The sequence below is a fragment of the Coturnix japonica genome, chromosome 1, assembly GCF_054131305.1.
Source record: "Coturnix japonica strain WE chromosome 1, WE-NBRP24, whole genome shotgun sequence".
Lineage (NCBI taxonomy): Eukaryota > Metazoa > Chordata > Aves > Galliformes > Phasianidae > Coturnix > Coturnix japonica.
Window position 1 is genome coordinate 62,589,524 of NC_140663.1, and position 23,507 is coordinate 62,613,030.

Genomic DNA, 23,507 nt, shown 5'->3' on the forward strand with positions numbered 1-23,507 from the left:
GTTCTCTCCACTATATTTTTGCTGTAAGCTTCCAACACAGCAGAAGGCACAATAATTCCTTTTTTATAGCCTACCTGATAATAGGAATAGGTTGCTCACAGAGATGGTAGATTCCCCACCCTTAGGGACATTCAAGGACAGCCTGGACAGGGCTCTGTGCAACCTCATCTAGCTGTAAGTGTCCCTGTTCATTCCAGGGGAGTTGGTCAAGATGACCTTTAAGTATCTCTTCCAACTCAAAAAAATTCTATGATTCTAACACATTCTTGCAGTAGAAATAATCCTTTAACTACTAAAAATAAAAATCAAGTTGCCTGGTGTTTTAACTGAGTGTTCCAGAGAATCCTTTAATACATGTAACTTAACATGTGCAATATTGAAGAGAGCACTGTTTCTCCCCATTTTAATAACAGCTCAAAAACATTAAACAATACTTGAATGCCATTCACATCTTATCAGTAAAATTAGAAATAGAGCCCAGATGGTTCCAAATCATTCTTAAGAAATTCAGTTTTTTGGAAAATGCACAACTTTCCTGGTTAGCAACTTCCAGGTTAGACATATGTTTAAATTCTACATTTTGTCACAAAGTCAAGCCTAAATTCTAGGCAAAAGAACTGATATTATTAAAGGAAATGGGAATTTCAATGTTGACAGCTTCTTGGGTTTGTTATGTGCTCTGAAGAGGCAGGCGGAAAGCACAGTTGGGTGACTGAAATCTTCAGTTTGTGATCGTCAACAGTCATTGATGAATGGAATATCATGCTCCCTTAATTATGAAATAGTAGAAAGCCTCAGCCAGAGGAGCAGTGGGCATATAAGTAGCACAGAGCATAGCACAGTGTTTTACAAGAAACTGAGTGGTTTCTTCCAAATGCTTCTACAATGTTTAAATGAGAATTTATTTTTATTTTATTTTATTTATTTATTTATTTATTTATTCAGGTTCTTCCTGCTATCCAAAAAGGCAATGTTGTAACCGAAAATATGTAGTAAAGGCTTACAAGAAAAGCCTGCTATCACTGGAAGTATGGGTGTTCCTTAGTTTGGACTTAACACAGTCGGATACTTGGTTTGTTAGAACACCACACAGAGCACATTCAGACTATCCTGCAGCGACCCTTGCACACACAAACAAGGGCATTTTCCTTTTGATGGTCATTTGCAATTTCTGCCTCCCTATTTCTGTGTTAGATCACTCTCTCAGCTGCAGAATTTGCATAACAAAACAAATGCACTGCCTAAGTATCTTGCAATGTAAGAAAATATAATGCAAATGCTCTTTAAATCACACTGTAAGTCTATAAGCAGGTACATGATGGCACAGATTGTCAGCAGGAGTGATTTTTCAACTGAAGATATGACAAATTAAGCATTAATCACTGCACTGAAGGACTGCAAAGTGCTCCAAGGATGCTAATGACCGTGCCGCATGAAATGGCAGGTTTGCCAGTATACAGTTAGCTTGGGTGGCATGAATTACAAGTTGTTTGCTACAGCACCTCACAATGGTACTATTCAGTTGTACACTGCTAACACAGTGATTGGCAGATCTTTGGAACAGAACGGTGCTGCAGCTGGGTAATTCCAGCATATTCCTGGTTTAAGTACAATAAGAGCATTGAATTCTAATCATGTACCCCCTTCACTGCCCTTTCCTTTGGTAGAACAAGCCAGAATCTATTTTCACATCTCTCTAGTAAAGTTACACAAGGCATCTAAGTACATTGACAAGTCCACTGCTGCTATAACAACAGGATTTCTCATATTTAAATTTTCATTCACAAGGCTTCACAGACTCATTCAGCACTGAGGGAACATATTTTCTCTTCTTAAAGAAGTGCTAAAGATTTTGCAAAACAAGAAAAGAAACAGAGCGTGAGATTCAGGTAGCTGGATTCCCATTACACTACACTATCCAAACCACAGCTGCTCTCATGGAACTCTACACTGCAACTGAACGCTGTCAGAAAAGTGTCCGTTTTCAAGGCTAGCCATGGCACTCTGGCTAAATCAGAAACTAAACTCTGCATACAGTGCCATGCGAAGATTCATTAACAATGTTCATGGAAGGCAAGGACTCATAGAAGTCGGGAGGCATTCTTCAATTCACTACCAGGTAAACTGGCTCAGTCCTCCAAAGACTCAAACTCACACTGTATTCTGAACTAGCACTCAGGTACCACAATCACTTCTTAAGCACCGAATATTTGCATGACCTGTGGGCACTTCTGAGATGCCAAAATAAATGGCTCCTCATTTAGTAGACAGTTTTCTAAGCAACATGTATGGGTGACTGTGGATGTGAAAGGGTAAAAATATATTTAAGAATGGTAGCCTATACTCAAGGTATCAACAGAACACTAGTGATGTGGAATGCCTACTGATATATTTGTCTGTCTCCACTGGACATTCAAATTCTTCGAAGAAAGAGCTCAGTGCTTTACCAGACAGATGCTGAAGCACTTTTGGTCATGCTCCAGGAACATATCTCTTGCTGGAAAAAGATGATGGGGACCACTCGTGCAAAGGGACAGAGTCTGAAGAGTTGCACAACCATAAGTCATCTTTGTTTAGTATGGCTGCATTGTTTCTGACATGACACCACCAAGATGAAACATCTAAAATTGACAGCAAATTTGCAGTGTGATCCTTTGTACGACTACACTCTCCCCTGAGTACGTGGACTGGTTCAGTGGGTTAGTATGTTATCAATATGCTTTGCTCACAACTGCTCTGGGATCCCCTCATTTACAACGGTATGACTGGCAGTCACCTACTAGTTTTCAGAACAGAAGAGACGTTCCCTTGTTAAATCATTTTCGTTAAAAAGTTTATGATCTGCACTCTTAACAATCATTTTATGGATTATGGGAGAAGGTAACTATCCCACCACCACAAAGAAAGGTTAAGGACAGTATCTGGAGGGTCACGTTTCTAGAAGCCTTGTACACATAATATGAATAACTGCTTTCTGGTCCCAACTGTCTATTCTATTAGAGTTTTCATGTTGTGTGTTACTGTACCTCCATCTTCATTTATCCAGTAGAGAAATAGATTCATTGTTCCAACTTCAGTTATTTGGTGATCTTCTCCATATAGCCACAGAACCTGCTGGCAGCCTAACTCCAGGGCTTCTTGCTGAGCATAAATAGAAGAACCATAATTCCTTTCAGAAACAAAAAGAAAGAGCAAACAGATAATGAAGATCTGAATGAGTACTTTCTTATTTCTGTGGGTGGTTCAGTACACACTTCATGAGCGAGCACTCTTGCTTAATCATTGCTTCTCCCTGAGATACTTTATTGGAAGAACATTACTGGTATTTTACCAAATCATTTTGTATCTATAAGCCAAAAACTGTGAAGAGCTAAGCAGCATCAACAGCTGAAACACATTCATCCAAATTTTCTCATAAACATGCATTTTTCCATTTTCTGGATGCTTCAAACATTGCAAATAGATAATTTATCAAATAATTTATCCTTATGTAGCAGCTGGAATCCTGGAGATAGAACAGTTCCCATCCAGCTCGTGGTTTTTAAAAAGCAAAACTCCAAAGTGCTGACTGCTCTTGAACTCACAACTGCAAATCAAGTCAGCAGTGACTCCAGAGTATTCCCTTTGTAACAGCTGATAAAATAAAGTACAGGAAATAAATAATACATTTCTAAAATGAAACAAAACCCCACAGTTAGGCAGTAAAAATCTCCAAACATCAGAATGAATATAGGAAAGCAATTTTCTTGCCACTTGATTATTCCACTAGCTCAGCTAGGCAGCATTTGACAACTACTAACATCCTGCCTAGAATAACCTTTCAGGTAGATATTATAAGCTGTGTTCAAACCAATGACCTAGTATACATAATGAAGTCAATTATCTAACAACATCCAAGTCGCTTACTCTGGTCGAGTCCTAAGCAGCTTCATTTAGACAACTCAAGTACTTATGTTTCTGCATAAGTGGTGCTTTGGCCTATTTCAACAGAAAACTGCCAGACCATGGTCAGGTACACACGGATAATTGTCTCTTGGTTTTCCACAGACACCCATATACTCCCAGCTAACTGCAGATGGCTTGTTAAGAAAGTTAGCTAAGGTAGAAGGGCAACAGTCAACACATTGCTCACTGCCCAGCTGGCAGCAGGTTGCTGCACTGAATACTGTATCGCAGAAGTTGTATTTTCAGTGTCAACTTCTGCAAGGGAAGCAGTCGGAGTACTATATGGACATTTTCCAGCTCCAGTTTCTCAGCTTGAAATGATGTATAATTCTCTCGCCAAATAGTCCCAAGAAAAAAATATGCAATTTAATTGTATAAGAAATATTAAGAAAATACAGTTTTGAAATCCTTGCCATAGTATGTTGTTTGCTTCTCTGCTTTATCTAAAACCTCTACTTTTGCTGGCTTAGATACATCACTAAAAAAATGAATCTCTTTTTTGAAGTAAACGAAGAATCCATACAAATGCAGAATCAGGTTTACTTACCCTCCCAGTTTGCAGTCTCCTGTTCCTCCTTTCCAGGCTCTTACATATTTTGGATCTGCCCATAATGATATTGGATTAAAGCATTCACTTGAAAAGTAAGCACCCACAGGGCTCAGTATGACATACAGCAGGGCTTTAGTTGGCTTCTTCACTCCCAGGGAAGGCTGAAAATGAGGAAGTATAGGCAAGGCAAGTTAAGTTGCTGGCGAACTTCACTCCAAACATCAGATAATATACAATTAGTTTTGGAAATGCTTTCAGTGAACCACAGCAGGGAGAGCTTTTACCAGAACAATGTGAAGTTCTGCAATTAAGAGGAAATATTTATCTAAATTCCATCCTAGTCGAAGTAATGTAGCCCTAATTTTACATGCTGTCACTGTTCACTTATGGCTTTTTTACTTATTTATATATTAATCTTGAAGCTATTTAAGAATTCAGAAATTACCTCAAAAACCACTATATAATCCTATGAATTAATTAGAGTAGTGGTCTGTGAAGCCATGTGAGGACAGATGGAAGGATCACCACTAGCAATAACAGCAGTGGAGAAATCAACATCAGCTGTATCAGCAACAAGAATGAGACAATACCTACTAGAACTGGAACTGCTGGAGAGTTAAGTGACGGCTCCGTAGAGCATGATAATCTAAAACCATTTGTCTATGGGAAATGGTTCACAAAGCAGGTTAGGAATTAATCTACTTCCCACACCCCCTCTGACAGATGGCTTCTCACACTTTAGGTCATCATCGTCAGCGTTTAAAGATGAAGGTGAAAAGTCTGATACTGGTCAAGGTCAAAATTCTCTTTAGCTGTATGATTTCTAGCGAAGCTCTAGATCTTGTGTCTAACCCACTTAATTTTCTGTTTTTGTTGCAGGTTATATTAAAAAATAAAATAAAAACTGATCACTAAATGGTTTAAGTTGGAATGAACCTCTGGAGTTCCTGCACTACATGCAGTTCTTGGGATCCTGTATGCAGCTAAATGGACTACTTACTATTTCCTCTCCTTTCAGAGGACCTAGTCTCATGGAAACTACAAACTCATTTTTAGTTTCTTAGGTTAGGTGTCCACTAAAACCAAAAAGGTTATTTAGCAGGACCAAAACTCTAAGCAAATACTCTGCACAAAGGCCGTGAAGCTAGTCTGGTTGTTAGTGTTAGTGTTTCCCAATGTCCAACCTAAACTTACCTTGGCACAACTTGAGGCCATTTCGCCTCGTCCTGTCAGTTGTCACCAATTTATTGTATAGAATCTTCCAAAACTGTACAGAGCATATTTATGTTCCCTATCAGTATTTTAAATGTATGCATTAACATTTAAAATGTAAAGGGCATTTGTTCTTTTAGTATAAAAATGACGCTTATTTAAATTTTACTGTCATTGCTTACAACAGGCTATTGAAACACTTTGCTCTGTGTTCTGAACCAGTATGTCCACTAGGTGGTGGTGTGGTCAACATAAATTTGCTAAGTAGCGCTACAGGTGACTATCTCAGGCAGAAACGTCAAATAATTTGTGCCCCAACTCCTACGTACTGACTACGGTGTATTTTCCTTTATGGCTGAAGGCTTTTTCCTAATGATTAAATACACTAAATTTAAAAATTAAGAAAAAGAAAGTTTCAACCTCAGTTCCAATTAAGGTAGGACGGATGTACAGGCTGGCTGAAGTGGAGTAGGGGACCCACTCCTTTTCCACTTCCACAAGTTTCCGGATGCACTCTAGCAGCTCATTCTGGTCAAAACACTGAGAATGAAAAGCAAAAGGAAAAAAATCTAATTGAGAAATACAACCTGAACACTGTCATCTTCATAGATGTATATGTTATGTTGAACATTTCATCAACCCATATGTTTTCATAAGATTACAATACCTTCTTTGAATTAATTTCTTAAGATATTTAAGATACCACTTTCTTTGACTTTGTTCCTTTTTATACACTTAATGCTCTCCTGCTACTACAAAGCATACTCCTGAGGCAGAAAGAAGTAGCTATTGCTACTTCTTGTCTTCAAAGCACATGGAGAGAACTCCCTGTGCAGTCAACTCCTTCTCTTCCCAGGGAGTGCTGTGAGCTACTTCTTCTTCTGCAAAGACCAGAAGAATCCCCTGGGTTATGGCTCCAATGAGCACACTAAGACTCCCAGACTTACTACAAAGCAAGTAAGCGCAGGAGGAAATTAACTGGCCAATATACAACTTCTAAAAGCAGCATCAAGTTCCAGCATAAACAAAAAAGAAGGCACTCAGATGTGAAAGGATTTAACTGAGGAAAAAAGAAAAGTAACCACAGTCGTGACAGAGCAATTTAATCAGAGGTATGCATGCAAGTACATGCAGAACAATGGTCAACCCTCAGAAGATAAGACTTTATGTATCTGAGGCACAACGGAGAAAGGAAAACACTGTTTTTAATAGAAAATATAATTTCAAACCATTCACTGAATAAGGTCTCATCGAGTTTAACAGAAATATTCAAGAGTTAGTGTAGTTCATAAGTGTTAAGATACCACAAAATTGAGGAGATCTGCACTCTGAAAATAAAAATATGCTCTGACTTAAGGAGAGTAAAATGCCTTAGCTACATACTGGTAGAGTCATTCGTCTTGCTGATCGTGCCATCCTCTCCATATTGAGGCCTGGCCGGAACAGGCGGATTTTGCCATCCACTCCACGGTAGGCCTTCAATCCTTCAAACAACTATGAAGCCAAAAAGAAGAGAAAAGAAATCAAATAGTAATTGAGGCATGCTATCCCATGATGACCTAAGTTAAAGTAAGACATGTGCTTTGCAAACAAAAGAACTTTCCTGCTCACAGAACTCAAAGCATAAATGCTAACCTTTGCAACCTTGCAACACACTCCTGAGAAGTAGCACTATGATGTTTCTATCAAAAAGATGACCTATCAATGCTTCTCATATATCTTCCTTTCAGGGAACTTATCAGTAACCTCATAATTTGGTTATCGCCATTAAAATTTGGAGCATGTGTTTGACTTAACTATGACCTCTTATCTTGACTGATATCTAAGGTTCTGTTGCAGTTCTTAGTGCAGCTGTAGCAAAATCGTGGTCACTCATTTACCTCATATGTCCACACGCTGTAGAAGGCGGTTTAGTTAGCATGTGAGATAGGTGCACCAGCTTTGTACTACAGGTGAATGTTTTTTCTTTTCTCTACTTTAAAGGAAACTTAACTTTGTCATAATCACCCCATCAACCTGCAGAATGTAGATGGTTAGCACTGATAGTTCACCAGAAACTCCTCCCAAAACTGCCCTCCGAGCAGAACACTCTACAGTGTATCCAAGCAACAGCAAAAGCACCCAAATGCCCACAGAATATCCAGAGTTATTTGCAGTTGTAGACTGATAATTTTCAGTTTTAGTTATAGGCAGATCACCTATATATTACATAATTTCACATTGATACATATTTTTACATAAGTACTACTTAGATAAAGTATTAAAGGGTCATTCAAGCTTACAGAGTTTAGATTTTTAGAGCTTATTTTCTGAAGCATTTCTTTGAATGGTAATTTTCACTATAAGTTCCATAAATTCAATTGTATCACTTCTATTCTTCTGTTTCCTAAAAAATGGCTGGAAATGCATTCTGTGCGGTTAGAAGACCACACATGCAGGTTTTTGAACCTGGAAAAAGAATTCTACATTTGTGTGTAGGTACTTTTATTACAACAATCGTGGCTTTGTTATTACCAAATTCTACAGCATTTTCCCATAAGGATCAATTGAAATGCAGTGTTCAAAATGCTTTTGTACGGTCCCTTGATATGATATCTTGGTATGACACCTTGATATGATTCTTATTGCATCATTAGCTAATACCACATTTCTCTAATGCTACATGTTCTCATCACAGAACAGTTGTTTCCCCCCACCCTTCTCCCAAAGACATTTATAGAACTTTTAATGAAAGGGAAAAGGAAGGAATGTTTCTACTAAGATCTGATCAATGGTTTGAGAAATAAGTAAGCATGACTTCATTACTGAAACACAAAGTCTTCTCAAGCTGTTAAATCTTTTGTTCCAAAAAGTTTTAACCTTCCAGAGCTCAGCAAAACCTCTTGCACATTACAAAGGGAGACAGTGATGTGTTCCAGAAATGCCCAACTTGAATAAAAGCAACTGTTATTGTTGCTTGATGATTAGTTACTACAGTAGTGTGCAAACAATACTGTCTGACATCTGTACATCACAGGAGCTGGATCTGAAATTCAGCAGATCCAGTCTATCACACTGCATCATGAAGGGCAAGGAAAAAGGGGAGGGAATGCCAAATTCATCATTTTTATTATACCCACTGCGTATTCATTGAGCCACAGCATTGGCACCAGATTCTCCTCTGTCTGTCCTCTTGTCTAGAGGAAACGTGATGCAGTAAGGGTAAAAGAATAAAAAAATGGAAAAAAATAAGAGCATATTCATATTAGCAATGATTTCAAACTGGGCCAGAGGCCAAGCATTAAAGTAATATGCTACTCAGAGTGAAATATAGATTTGGGACTCCAGCGTGGTTTCATGCTCCTTGGGCAGATCAAGAGCTGCAGGACCTATTATAATTGACACAGGACTTTTGGAGGTTTGGTGACTAGGTGAGAAAAAACAGCAAACACAAAAAATGGTGAAGGTAAGAGCTCAATGACAAGAAGGAAAATGCTCCATCCTTCCCTTTCATTAGTGGTTTAAAATAAATTTTTTTTTTTTAAAAAAAAAAAAAAAAAGGAAAGAGAAATAATAAAGATGCATAAGCACCTCCACTAACATCAGTGAAGAGACTCCCACCTACCCGTATATGGGAGGAAAAGCAGGCTTCCATTTCTACTCTATGCTTACAAGTAGTTCAGTGTACACTAGCAAGGCTCTCACATAGATGTGATAGCCAAAGCTGCTCTGGAGACACAAAAGGCAGCCTTAGACAGTAAGCAGCTAAGCACGGAAACTATTAACCACGCTGGTTTCCGACTTAACATTTCATTTTCCAAAGTTCCTTGTTGAATATTTTCTGCTTGGATATACCTGGATATGCTGAATGTCTCAGACCTTGTCTGGAGCTCTCCAGACTTGTTTGGAAACAAGCATGTGTCTAGTCTATCCCACAATCCAAGCCATGAACCTTCAAAACAGCTTAAAATAAGTATGACATTCAGTCCCCAAATTAAAGCTTCTCTTAGAATTTCACAGGACTTCACTAAGTTACATCTGTGACAGCAGCTAGACTGATCCTCTGTCAGTGAGGCAAAATGCCTTGTCAAATGAATTTGACACTATACAAGAAAGGGCTCTCATTCCAGTAGGCTATGAAGTTAAGTGAGCTGGAATCCACACACCAGCGCCACATCTGAGTTTTATCAACATAAACACAATCCTGTCATAAATAAGGGAAATATTCTGGAAGGACATCAGCTAACAGCTCGAATTGTACCTGGATACTAAAGCATTAACTGTTCGTGTATTACAATGCTTAGGTTTTAGAAGCTAATGAAACAAAATAGAGGTTTCCAAAAGGACTGGGTACTTACTTCAGTAGCATAATGCAGAGACGAACAGGCTGGATGCAAGGAGAGGTTCTGAAGAGGTCTAATACAAGGCTTCTCCCATCCTGAAGCTGAGGACCATTCAATTGTCAGCATATTATCAGTGAACACAGTTCCAAATACCAAACCACTGGTGTCTGGTTTTTCCTTGAAAGTCGTGGCTGGGGTGATAATCAAGTCTGAAGCCTGGAGGAACATGAAACCAAAATGTATACAAAATAATGAAATCAGACTTACTTAAAAATGAACCCACGAGTGAACATGGGCAAATACAATATTTCATCTGCAAATATATTAATTGACAGAACTGTTAAGGGTGGCTACCAACAGGTAACTTGTAAATATTTCTGTGTATGTACATGTGGAGTGTTGCTTAGACTGGACAGTGTTATCACAGTCTGAAGCACCCTTAAGCAGAGGAAATTGTACGAGGTGGAGAAAAAAACAACAACAAAACACACGAACAAATAGAAAATTACCAGGTGAAAATTTCTATGACAATTAGATTATCAAATCTACAGAAGTTCCAGAAGCTCCCATTTGTTGTATCACAGAACACAAGCAGATCATCAGAACCTAATCCCCCTCATAAGCAGGCATGTTACATGGATTTCTCTCTAATGCTTAAAACCGGTGTGAGATCTGAGTCAGCAGATTAATTGGGTCATGCTAGCTTGTTTATCACGTATGTATTTTCCTAGAAAGAAGGCTGCATGTTTCCCTGCATGATGAACAAACAGTAAAGACTTTCCCTTGCAATCTGTGACTAGCTGCAGAAATACACCATACATTTTGGTAACTGGTTTTGGCAGGGAGACAGGTAATGTTCTTTATAGAAGCTTGGATGGTGTTAGTCACTGTGAAGAACAACAGGAAGAAGGAAAGCAAGATCTCTGGCAAGCCACTCCACCTCATACACACAGAGGGGTAAAACAAATGGTGACAGTTATGAAGTTTTTTTTATTGCTATCATTCAGTACCTGAAAGGTGCTTACAGCAAGTACGGGGTTGGTCTCTTCTCACAGGTGACAGGATAGGGGGAAATGGCCTCAAGTTGTGCCAGGGTGAGTTTAGGTTGGATATCAGGAAAAACTTCACTACAGAAACTGTTGTTAAGCACTGGAATAGGCTGCTCAGGGAGGTGGTTGAGTCACCATCCCTGGAAGGGTTTAAAAACCATTTGGATGTGGTGCTCAGGGGCATGATTTAGGGGAGGGCTGTTCGTTAGGGTAGTATGGTTAGGTTGAGGTTGGACTTGATGTTTTTGAGGTCTTTTCCAACCTGAGCGATTCTATGATCCTATGATTCTAAGTAGTGCAAAGATCCGCTTTCTCCCTTCTCATTTCTACAATACCTACACATTCAAGCTGCTCCAGTCAGAGTGCAAGAAAGAATTCAAGAAACAATCCCATTTGAAGCTCCATTTTCTTTCCTATCATGACTCAGAAAGCACTGCAGACCCCCACAAGAAACTTTACTCTTCTGTGCATGTACACAATAGACTAGAATGTAAGTACACCAGATTCTTGTGCAAGTACTTGCACAAGCACTAGAACAGAGGGTCTGCCAGAGACACCACTAACTTTGGCTTTTCAGACCCAGCACACACATTTTACAAAAGATTAGACTCAAGCTTTTGATAAAGAACACGCACACATTCATCTCTGTAAATAACCTGATTTTCAAGAGGTCTTTAATGAACAGTGGCCTGTTTCATATTGGCAGTACTTGTTGCTGTTGTTCTCCCTAATAGCTTAGATGTGAAATTAACTTAGAGCCGGAGCACATGAGTTTCAAACTATCTCCAATTATAGGTCTTGTCTGGATATTACAGTGCATTAGCCTGGCTGAACTAATACATAAACTGAGGAAACAACAAATGCCCTTAAAACTCTTGAGAGTGCCCTTTATCCTGCAGATGGTAAATGCTCCAATGGGAAAAGCAAGAAATAATGATGTCTTGAAAATAAAAATGAATTGTACCTGACAACCTCTTATTACAGATATCACAGAAGACTGTGAATAAAAATGAAAGCCACAAAGGAGTGTTTGCAGTTTTATTCAGTGCAATTCTGTGTTGAGAAAAAAACACTTATGGAGGAGTAGGTTGTCATTGGCTTTATCTCAGGGCAGAGATGCTTGAATCTCAGCTTCTAACAGAATCATACTGCCAGTGGAATTAACAGTACCCCCTGAAGTCAAGGCTCCTGTCTAAGCTCAGGTCCCTTTCATTAAGGTGACTATCTTTACACTGAACTGCTTTGAGGATGGGAATTATCATATGCAGTCTCGACCCTTTACAAATCCCATCCATGTGCTGATTTCTGCCACAGTTTGTCTCTTCTTCATTTGTGGCACAACAGCTAATTATACGACAGCTCTTTATACAGCTAGATAAGCTTAACTGTGTTAACAAATATCCTTTAAGGACAATGAAGGATTTTAATATGGCTCTTCTAACAAGCCCAAAAGCACATATAGAGCGAACAGCAAGCTGCAACCGTAAGCACAAACATCCTTCTGTGGGTGCATTTGGTATTTATTTGACCCAATTTTGTCACCAAAAATATTCCTCCATCTTCACAGACCTGCAGTTCAAAAGATCATTGGAAAGACACTCTGTTGAGTGATAATAAAATCATGCCAATAAATCAAAATCAAATCACTGAGGGTAGGAGTGGTTGGAGAGCCCATCCTTAGGGGAATCCCTTCCTCTCACAGCGCAGTCTCAGCCTCTTATCTGAGAAGTTCCTGCTGATACCAACATGACCTCCAGAGCAAAGTTTTAACCAGCCCAAACAGTGAAGATGTATTATGACCTCCTGGAACCGAGGGAGTTGTTATGCCCGTTACTGAACCCTACCTTCCTTACCCTACAGAGATGCCCAGGTGAGCATTTGTTTATTTCATCCTCCTCCTTCCCAAATTTCATTAGGTGTGGCTGTTTTCACCACACTTAAACTACTAGAACATAAGTAGTACACTGAGGAGCAGTATATTGAGTATATTGGGAATTCATTTCACGTACCTGAACTTTTCAAAGCACTATTCTGGGCCAGATACTTCTGTAATTTACTTGAGTACAAACAGACTCAGCAGTAATGCAGCTCACACATACCTAACCCTAATAGCAAGTTTCAGCAGACATCCTCAAAACATTAACGTACAAATGATACTGACTGTAATCTCTCATGAAACAGGTAACCTCCCTGACCGCTAGTCAAAGTGAATCACTCAAGATCACAAAGCAACTGTAATTATTAATTAGTTATGCTGAGCTTTTAAGCATATCTTAGGAAAGATTAGAGCCTTTTGATGCAGTAACAGATATGGAAGCACAGACAAAATTGAGTAACTTGTTTTGGTTTTGCTCTTTTGAATGTGGTTGCAGACATGGAACAGATTTTGAGGAAGAGATTACAAAGAACACAAGGAGTTACTGTAGTGGGGAGAGGCAACAGAGTGTAGCTGGAGGAGCTGAGCAGAACCAGGCTGGGACAAAACAGGATATTTTTGAGGAGGATGTCACCAGAGCTGAGGATGTTACTTTCCTGCCCTTCTGGCTGCTGCATCTTCATCGCTGCCTTTGGACCCTTCCCAAGGCATGTACCTCTGTTTCAGGAATCCATTCTTCCTGCTGGAAAAGTTACTTTCCTTCCTCAACACCTTCTGCCTGTCCACCTTAACATGAGGCTCCTTCTGTGTGGCAAGCTAAGGATAGGAGGCCTGCACTGCATGGAGAAACTGTGCTGGGGAAGCAGGCTGGCCTACTAACCATGTGAAGTAAGAAGCCACTTTCTCCAAGTCTCTGGATTCTGAAATACTCTTAGAAAGTTTTTTTTGGCCTTGAAGTCAATAAGCCAATGGCTACCTTTTGTCTGTAGCTCATTTAGCTCCTTCTCCTCCTATACGCCATGGTGCATGTGGCAGAACAGCCAGGTCATACAGGAAAGTGTCCAGGTGGGTTCTGAATATCTCCAGAGAAGACTTCACATTCTCTCTGGGTAGCCTGTTCCAATGCTCTGTCACCCTCACAGTAATGATATCCTTCCTCGTATTTAGATGGAACTTCCTATCTTCCAGTTTGTACTCACTGCCCCTTGTTCTGTCACTGGGCACTAACCCAGCAGCCTCCTATGGCAGGGTTCAGGCTAATATGGAAGCACAGGAGTGCTTCCACAGAGCAGCTACTCTGTGCAGCCACAGAAAATAGGAACCTGATCCAGAAGAGTGCTCATCACATGGTCCTATTTTCTGTAGGCTGATGTTATGAGTCATGTTTAACAGCCAGTACTGAACAAACAAGCATAGTTTGTGCCAAGCTATTGCCAAACTTGAGAAATCAGGGATGACACATCCACTCCTCCATCAGGGCATCCGACCAGACAGCCGCAGTGCTGCACTATGCAAGAAGGAAGTGGGAAAAGGTCACAAGGGCTGTGCATCTTTTTAGGGTAACCAGTTATTTTCTCCTCCACTGGGACCAAACAAACACTAACTTATTTGCCCATTCCTAATTCCTGCCTTAGAAACAGAAACACCGAATACTGCTCTAGTGGATGCAACCTCTTCTTGCAGTTCTTATTTTGGTCTCATTTGTCTGACTTACTAACTCAGATCTATCACTAGCAGACACCACAGCAGCACAGTCTACTTAAGCAAAAAATGAGGCAATTCTGAGCTGACGTTGGGCAAGCCACTGCCCTTTGCTTTTGTTTATTTTCTCATGTCATCTTCTTTAGAAAAGACTGCTTTTTCTGAAGCAGAGACCATCACTTACTGTACAGAGCTAAGACCAGTATGACTCTGATCACAGTAATAAAGTCTGCAGCAGAAACAATAAGATCAATAATGATCATATTAACTCTAAACAGAGTAAGACAGTTAAATGAATTCTTAGAAATTTATTACTAGTTTACAAGTACAAACAGTAAAATAAGCTACCCTACAATCCTTTTACTGTCATTACTTTTTTAAATTTACAGCAGAGCCTGAGGCTTGAAAATGGAAATTATGCCAAGCAGGAAGAAAATACTAATCTTCCTGTTACAAAACGGGAGGGAGAGAGAGAAAAAGAGCAAGAAACAAAATATAATAAAGTATATTCTGCAGCCACAAGGAGAATACCCAGAAATTTTTAAACATAAGGCTTCCATGAAACTTCATTTGGGAATACTTGTTAGCACATGTAATTGGACTAGGGCCTGGAAACATTGCATCAGGTTGACAGGACACTGGGTAATAAAAAACAGAACAAGTGACAAACCAAAGGGAGGCAAGGCTCTGAATCACTTGTGAATGAATCATGGAAGCAACCAAAAACATGGCTAGAAGGACTTTGTCTATCTTTGTCTGGATGCCATCCTCTGCATGGCATGTATCTAAACTATTCATAAGAGATATTTATCAAATATTTGTGAAACCCAAGGATGAGCTTCTGCTACACCCCTCAAGCAACAGGAAGGGAGAATGGAACAGCAAATTGTTGACTTCTTTAGCCTTTCCCCTCACCTGGTGCATGTTCTGCCTCTGATGCAGGAGCAGGCAGCACAAAAAAATGCCTAGCTCTAGTGAGGTGATAGATATGTGGTTGGAATTTACTTGAACTCTTGCCTTGGAGGATGAAAAGGGCACACAGTGCAGCTCAAAATGCAATCTGAAGCTCCCACAATGCACCAGAAGTTAAATAAAAGCGCTGGAAAGCTACTGTCAGGCTGGCTTGTAGATAAAGCACAGGAAAAAATAGGCTTGCCCTACAAAACACGCATGCACATGCATACAGCAAAATAAAACTGATTTCAATGGCACTAATTATATTTTGAATGTTTCCATATTTACTTGAATGTTGCCCTGCCCCTTGATCTGACCCAAAGGTCATTTAAGCTAATCAAGGCTATTTCCACCATCTTTGCAGAATTTTGAATTGTAAGGGAGGCAAAACTACCTGATCTTCACAGACTCACCCATTTCTATTCCTTTGGGTAACTTAAGTAGATTAGTAATCATTTCTTGCTTTATTTTTCATTGTTTGTTCATTGTGGTTTTTGTTACAGTCTATTAGTTTGCTCTCCATTGATATAAGTTTCAGAAGTCAACTATTTTTAAAGAAAGATGAAAAAAAGGAATTTCTGCAGATCATAAGGAAATCTTCTGCTTGGTATCAAGGTAACCTTAAAGAAAACGTGTATTTCATTTTAACTGTGTCTATCTCCTTGACTCCAGTATTTTTGGATCTACTCACTGCTACTGCTGGTCAGCTTAGTTACATAAAAATCCTATCTGGTGCTTACAGCACTTCATGTCTGCCATGTAGATATACCACAGCTTTTTGCTCAGAAAGAAGCAATTCCGTATAGAGTGATAAGTGAAATCGCAGTCAGCAATTCCGTAATAGCCTGATTCCTTCCACAGGAAGTCCTCTCAGATTCATATTCAAACACTTCCACAAATAGAAGACTAGGGCCCTTTCCTTCTAAAAGAGCACATTAACTACTTACACTATTCACGTTATTTACTGTTAGTATATACTGCTTCCTCAAAATCTCTGGCAGTTTGGTTAGCATTATTACTGGTGCTGTGCTTCTGCTTGCTTACAACTGCTGTATTTCTGCAGTGTAGCATAAACACAGCGATCCATTTTTAGAATGTTTGCCTAGAAGAAGGTTTGAGTCTAACACAAGCTGAGACCTGTGACACATAACTGGAATAGCAAGATCTGTGATATTTCACTAATGGCACCATTTTGTATAGCAGTGCAGTGCTTTAGATGTTTGAGTAATGTTGTGTGAAAATTACAGAAGTATAAATTTGGTGCAGAAAAATTAGAGATGCTACTGTTCCTGGGTTCAGGAAATACTGTAATTTCTATTTCACACATAGAAACTGAAGCAAAAAGTGAAATCTGTATTTTTTAATTTATATACTTGTTATCTTTAATATTTATTTTTATTATTTTTAAGAAGCCTTATTGATGGAAGAAATGAATTGCAAACCTAAATTTCAGACAAAGAAGTTGGAAATATTTGGCCTAATTAAGCCAGCCACTCACAAACATGTTATGTGGACAGCCGAGAATAGAATCATAATCTCACATGCCCAAGTAACGGGCAGTTACAATTAAATCTTCTTACCCTTAGTTTAATAAGATTGCAAACATGCAGGGAGGTGGACTTATGGAATGGAAGCGTTCAGAATTTTCCACAGAATATCCCAAGCTGAAAAGGAACTACAAGGATTTTCCTATGGAATTTCATAAACCTCTTTTGGGAACATAGAACACTTTCAAGATACAGTCCCTTATGCAGAGATTGAAGGAATAATTCTAAAATCTCAGTTAACCTTACCTGCCTTTTTCTTTTACTCCAGCTCTCATGCTGGTGGACAGAAGTTTTATAAATTGCCATAAATTTCACAGCTTGATCTGCCATGTTTTCCCAGTTCATTCTGTTCAGCACTTTCCTAGAAACAGCTCCTACATATGAGATTAAGATTCAGCCTTGTAGGCCATTAGTCCTTGAGAGGTAGATTAGAGGGATGATTTCAGAAGCAAGCAGAAAGGCCAACAGTGTCCAATAGAAAAGAAAAACCAAAAACTAAATTCTCTTCCTAAACCTGAGTTCCTGTTTATTATGTGTTCAACAATGAAAACATTTAATGTCAGACCTAAAATTTTGCATTTTAAATACAATTCTTCACACCTTAGGAAAAAATAAGTACAGAAGAAGGCACAAACCAAAAGAATTATCTAAGAGCCTTACAAAATCTTTGTGCTCTTAAGCTCCTACTTAGAAGAAGACAAAGTATCACTTTCTTTGTGCTATAACTTAACTGAGCAAAACTGTCCTCTGGCTGTTTTTTCCAGCATTTTTCTTTTATCTTTGCTAAAAGCTCCCGTTAGTTGAAGACAATTAGCTATATTTGCAAATCCTACAACTTCAGATAATGGGAATATCAGAAGCTCAGAAAACCTATTTGCTTTTGTCTGTAGTGATTAGGGGGCCATTACACATCTGAAGACAAACACAGAACTCCTTCATGCCACCAAACCAAAACTGAATAAAGCTGTGCCAGCTGTCAAATGCTGCCATAGAGATGGGGTCCCCCAGAGCAAAAGAAACTTAACTGCAGACTGTTGGGAAGCATGACTGAGTGTCCATATGCTTCGGCAGGTAAATAATTCATTGATTTGAGCAGAACAGGACAACTTGAGAAGAAGGGAGAGAGGAAGAGAAATGAAAATACGTACACCACGTAAAACTGCGTTATATTTGTTAGCTTTATACCTGGTCTGCTAACTACAGTGTATGTATGTCTTCAGTCCAAATACACTGCAGCATTCTCTTGATCCATCCGCTCACTTAAAAACAAGAGAATAAAAGTGCTATGTTCTTCCTAACCTCTTCAAGAAGTGGAACTCTCACAGTGTCCCACTGTTACACCATCGTGACACAGTCAATTAGTTCAGAATTTATACAGATGTTTCATCAAACTAGACAATTTTAAACGTTTTATTTTATGTTTGTAATCGCTGCATTAGAAAGGAAGGGAGAAACTTTGGCAGAGAAACATTTTTCTTTAAACAACAGCCTTGGAGAATTGCTTATTCTTTATTTGGCAGCAACATTTTCACAAAGGTTATTTTTTTCTAAGAAAAAAAAGCTTAACTGCTTGGTGTGTCAGAACGGATGGGTCACTCTTCTCATTTCCAGAATAAGGAATCCTACATGCAATCATATTTGGCAGGAGTTATAGGTACACTTGAGTTTCAGTGGTGTAATCATGGTAGAGAATCATAATAGATAACGAAGTCTAATTAATACAAACATAGGAAATGCTGTTGTTAGGGAGGTTTTCCACTGAAATACAGCTTTGAAAATAGGGATATCTTCCTCTGAAAGAAGGAAAAAAAGAATGCTTTCAATTCTTTCTAACATATACTACTTAACAAGAGATGCTGCATAATGCAGTAATATATAATCTAAATCTCAACTCCCTATATTAGTCCTGTAATATGACTTTATTTATGATGTTAATATATTTCCAGAGGAAGATAGAGCCTTTATCTTCAGTGCTATTACATTATTTGTCAAGAACGGGAAACAAGGCAGAGAAATGGAATCAGCACAATGTTTTGCACAAAGCCAGCCAAGCTCACAGTCATTCCATGCAAAGGCTACGTGACTCAAAAGATGCAGCTGGAGGGCCTGTTACAAGGAACAGCTACATCTGTGTTAAGAGCCCTGTAAAAAAAAAAAAAGTCAACGTACATAAAACTTTAATTGGCAATCCCTGCCTTCTCTGGAATTACATTTTCATTTTCTTCATATTTCAGAGGTGAAATATACTACAGCTTTAGATCTCTGTGGAAAAAAACTGTCAATGATTTTGGCTATACCCACAGTGAGGAAATCATCTTCATACTGTAAGTTGTGAAATACATAGGACACCAACATCTAGATCACAGCCTGGGCTCTATAATGTCACAGCAATGCAAGGAATAAATATTAAGATATACATAATCACAGCAATTTTACTCTACCTGCTGTCTTGCATAGTTAGACACCAGCTCATGTCAAACTGGAAGCCGTGCAAACATATTAGCATAGCACTGTTCTCACCCTAACAAGTCCAAGATCTCAGCAGGGATTGTTTCAGCCCAGCACTGTCCTGGCTGGCCCATATAACTTCAGCCTGCCACAGACTTGCATCCCACTGGCATGGAGCCTGGGACTGGCTCTGCCTGCAGGGACCGTGCACAAACGCTCGTAGTTACTTGGAGTAGCATGAGGAGCCATTCATTCACACACAGAAACTCCACTTACACATAGTTCATTCCACTGCCACAACTTTTAAGATCAGCAAATCAATCCAGATCCACTCATGAAGTAGAGCTACTTCATTCTGCTTTGGTACAGCCAGTATTCCCTGGAAGGTCTGTGCCATTTTGCTTTTAAAAATTAAAAGAACTGATTTGCAACATTAAGACTTCCAGCTAATTTTAAATTGCTCCAGGTAGTCAAAACGAGGAAAAACAGAACACATAATACCTCCTTACAGTATTTCAAGTATCAGTTTCCCAAAGAGAAAAGGCATTCCATGACAGTTGCATAAAAAATTATCAGCATGAAGTGCCTTAGAAACAGCTGTTTCAAGGTACTACTGAACACAAAATGACATACAATAGCAATACCAGATCTGTGCATTTCTCAGTTCGACATTCTAAAATACATTCAGTGGTACAGAGGATGGCTACATATTCAGTCAGAGGCTTCAGATGATCCTCCTAGAAGTGCTCACAGCGCACAAAACCTTCAAGTATAACTTCTTAGATTACAGTCACAAACCACAGCCAGTTGAGGTATGTATTTTCACATGTGTATGTATTTTCACATATGTGAAAGTAGAGAGGAAGATTTCACCAGAGTGGCAGGAAGAAGCTGGGTATGTAACTCCTGGAGATTTAGTGTTTTCTACAATACAGGAAACCGTAGCATGAATACTGTTTCCCTCAACATTTTTAATCTGTTCCAACATTACTGGTCATATGTCAACTCTAATACATAAGCATCTTATAAATCACAGAGCAGTCCAGATTAGACTTCTAACTGGAAAAGTGAGTCAAGTTAAGGAATTACAGTCACAGCTAATACAAACAAAGCCAGTTCTGACCAATTGGCTTGACAGGAGTCCATGAAAATTAAAAGCAGTGATCCAGTAGCACAACAACTCACTGCTCCCTAGATTCTGTATTTTATATTCCTTCCTTCCTTCCTTCGCAAATATATAGAGACACTGCTGAGTCCACCCTTTTAAGTCAGATAGAAACTACAATAAAAGTCAAAAAAGCTCACTCTACATAAAAAGCACAGCACTGCATTCTAAAAAGAAATGAGGGGTAATCTGGCATTCCAATGCTAGCATCATCCACTTTAAATAGTATGTTTTATATAAGCATAAAACTAAACCATACCCTGTTAACTGCATTCCCATTCCCACAAACTTGGATTATCTAAATTACTGGCACAAAATTGCAGCTTTCTTAAGCACAGCCAGCCTTGTAGGCCAATTTAATTCCTTTGTAATATCATGATGTATAGTTTGTTAAGTTATAAACAGCCTTCTTTCCCAGATGTGCTTGTGAAATTCCCTAGAACTAATCCAGGATGTTCTGTTTGTTATTGTCTAGTGTTACTTTTCCTCTATAAAGTTATTGTTTTTTTCTTGATAATCTGATAATTAAGTTAAAGAATCCGCAAACAATTACATGTGACACTGCAGTCAGCTGCAGTATTCCCCAACTTTCACACATACATGCCCTGCGGTACAATGTTCTCTGATAAACTGAACCCATTTCTGGTGTCTGCAGCTAATCTGCAGAAACACAGCCAGAAGGCAGGAATGGACTTACAAATTAGACTTCAGCCTAGCCCAGCCATTTGTCCAGCTTTATTCCCCTTACAACCATCTGTCCCACCTGCTAGTAGATATTTCCCCTCACACAGGATAGTAAAATGATCTGCCATGCTGCCTGACATACAATTATAGATAGAAAATAAACTGGTTTAAATCCAACTTTGTGCCACTCAATAGTTGGAGCTCTGGAAAGGGACCTGCTTGACTGCCAGTAAAATTTAAATCTGCCTCAAGTCTACTTTATTTTATACCCACTTCACCTATGACCCAAACACTAGCAGAGATTGTCGTCACTTTGTCTGTGCTCCTTCTGGACTCTGCCAACCATTGAGAGGAAACAGTATAAGTTATACAAGACTCTCCTTTCTATAAAGCAACTTTTGTCTTTTAAGTGCACTAGCACGCTCTACTGAATGAATCTATTGAGATCTATCTTGTCTGTTTCTTCAAGGCTAATCCACAAAATTCTGCAATCTACACAGGTGCAATCTTGGGGTTTCAAAATCAGATGGGTGCCTGTTTATGTTAACACTTTCTGAAGCTGGTATTTGGACTAAAAAGTCATCCTAAAACACCACCTTGTGCAATATTTCCAGAGAGACACAATACAAAGAAATGAGGAGATTAGGAACAGGGAAGGGTAGAAAACGGGGAAAAAAGTTAGATGGCTTGTTGCTACATGCTCAAATCCTGTAGTCATGGGTTCTTAAGATTTCTGTTTTCTATGAGATTAGCATCAGAATAAATCTTAGCAAGGAGTTCACCACATATTCTACAGCATTTATTTTCCATACTGGTTAAAACATGACATCTAAAAGGGAAATAACTACTTAAGCATAATTCAGAAGACTACACAGCATGATGCTGCCCAAAAAATCAGGAAGAACGTGACAGTTACAAAGCGTATTGTTAGAATTTCATCTCATGTACTGCTGACAATAACAGGAATAACAGGAAAGGAACTGCTGAAAAAGCACAAGTGAGGTCAACAGTTTTGGAGTATTATTTTTGAATATTTGCAAAAGATAGATGAGGCTTTTAAAAGACTGTAGAGCAGGCAAAGCAAGGGGACGAAAAACTGCATGTGTAACACAAAGAATAAAGACAAGAAGTATAAATGAGAGAAGAGAATAAAAAGGAATAAGAACAGAAGGTACAATTCAGAAAGACACATATTGATGGGCTTTATGTTTCCAACAGAAAATTGTAAGTTGACATGTAAGCTGTGTCCATATACTGCCTAAAATTAATGCTTAGTTAACAGCACTATGTTCAGTAAGGAGGCAAAGGAAAACCATGGTATCTTAACTGAGCCCAGTTTTAAGCATAAGTTTAAAGAAAAACAGATTCTTTTTCACATCAGTTCCTGGCAGCTGCTCAGCATTCCTTATTGTGATAGCACTGTTGGTTGAGTGCTGAAAACGTGCCAGAGCTGTGGTGCACTTCACTGTCCTTCTGAGGTTTGCAATTTTGAGACCAGACGGAAAAAAAACTACTTTTGAAAACTATTCATAGTGCCAAAGTTTAACAAAAAATAAAGCGTTCCATAGGCTTTGTCTGGAAAAAAACAACAAAACACCCCCCCCAAAAAAACAACTTACAGAATTTCTTACAGAATTGTAATATTCAGACTAACCAACAGCTAAGAACACCTGCAAAACAGTCACAACCACACTGTGGATGGTCTCTGACACCATCAACTGAAATCCTCCAGGCACTTGAGTTCTAGCAAACAACGTACCTTGAAAGATTCAGTCACGTGCTTTGTTGCTTCCTCTGAACATCCTCCAGCCATGCACTTGTTCTCACAGCCCTAGAAGGAATACAAATAAAATTCATTGTGCATTGCAGAAAGGTTGATACACATTCAATTAATTCTTTTAGAGAAGAACTGCATTGAATGAATCTGTAAATACATTAGCAAGATCTTTCTTTGTAGTTTCTTAGCACAGTTTTCCATCTTCCAGGTTTCTGGTTTTACTTCAGTTGTGTTATTTGAATAGCTGTATTTTCAGACTTATAGTAGGGGTGACAAC

The 23,507-nt window shown here is 38.9% G+C and overlaps 1 protein-coding gene across 2 annotated transcripts in view; it reads right to left on the reverse strand.

Annotated features, from left to right (window-relative positions):
• Window positions 1-23,507, reverse strand: part of BCAT1 (branched chain amino acid transaminase 1) — a 59,798-nt gene that overhangs the window by 18,663 nt on the left and 17,628 nt on the right. For both annotated transcript variants that reach the window (XM_015868283.3, XM_015868273.3), the window contains exons 2-7: window positions 23,213-23,284; window positions 10,045-10,245; window positions 7,091-7,201; window positions 6,128-6,247; window positions 4,493-4,656; window positions 3,027-3,169 (exon numbers count right to left, since the gene is read on the reverse strand). In XM_015868283.3, the coding sequence (XP_015723769.1) occupies window positions 3,027-3,169; window positions 4,493-4,656; window positions 6,128-6,247; window positions 7,091-7,201; window positions 10,045-10,245; window positions 23,213-23,284 (811 nt within the window). The remainder of the gene's footprint in view (window positions 1-3,026; window positions 3,170-4,492; window positions 4,657-6,127; window positions 6,248-7,090; window positions 7,202-10,044; window positions 10,246-23,212; window positions 23,285-23,507) is intronic.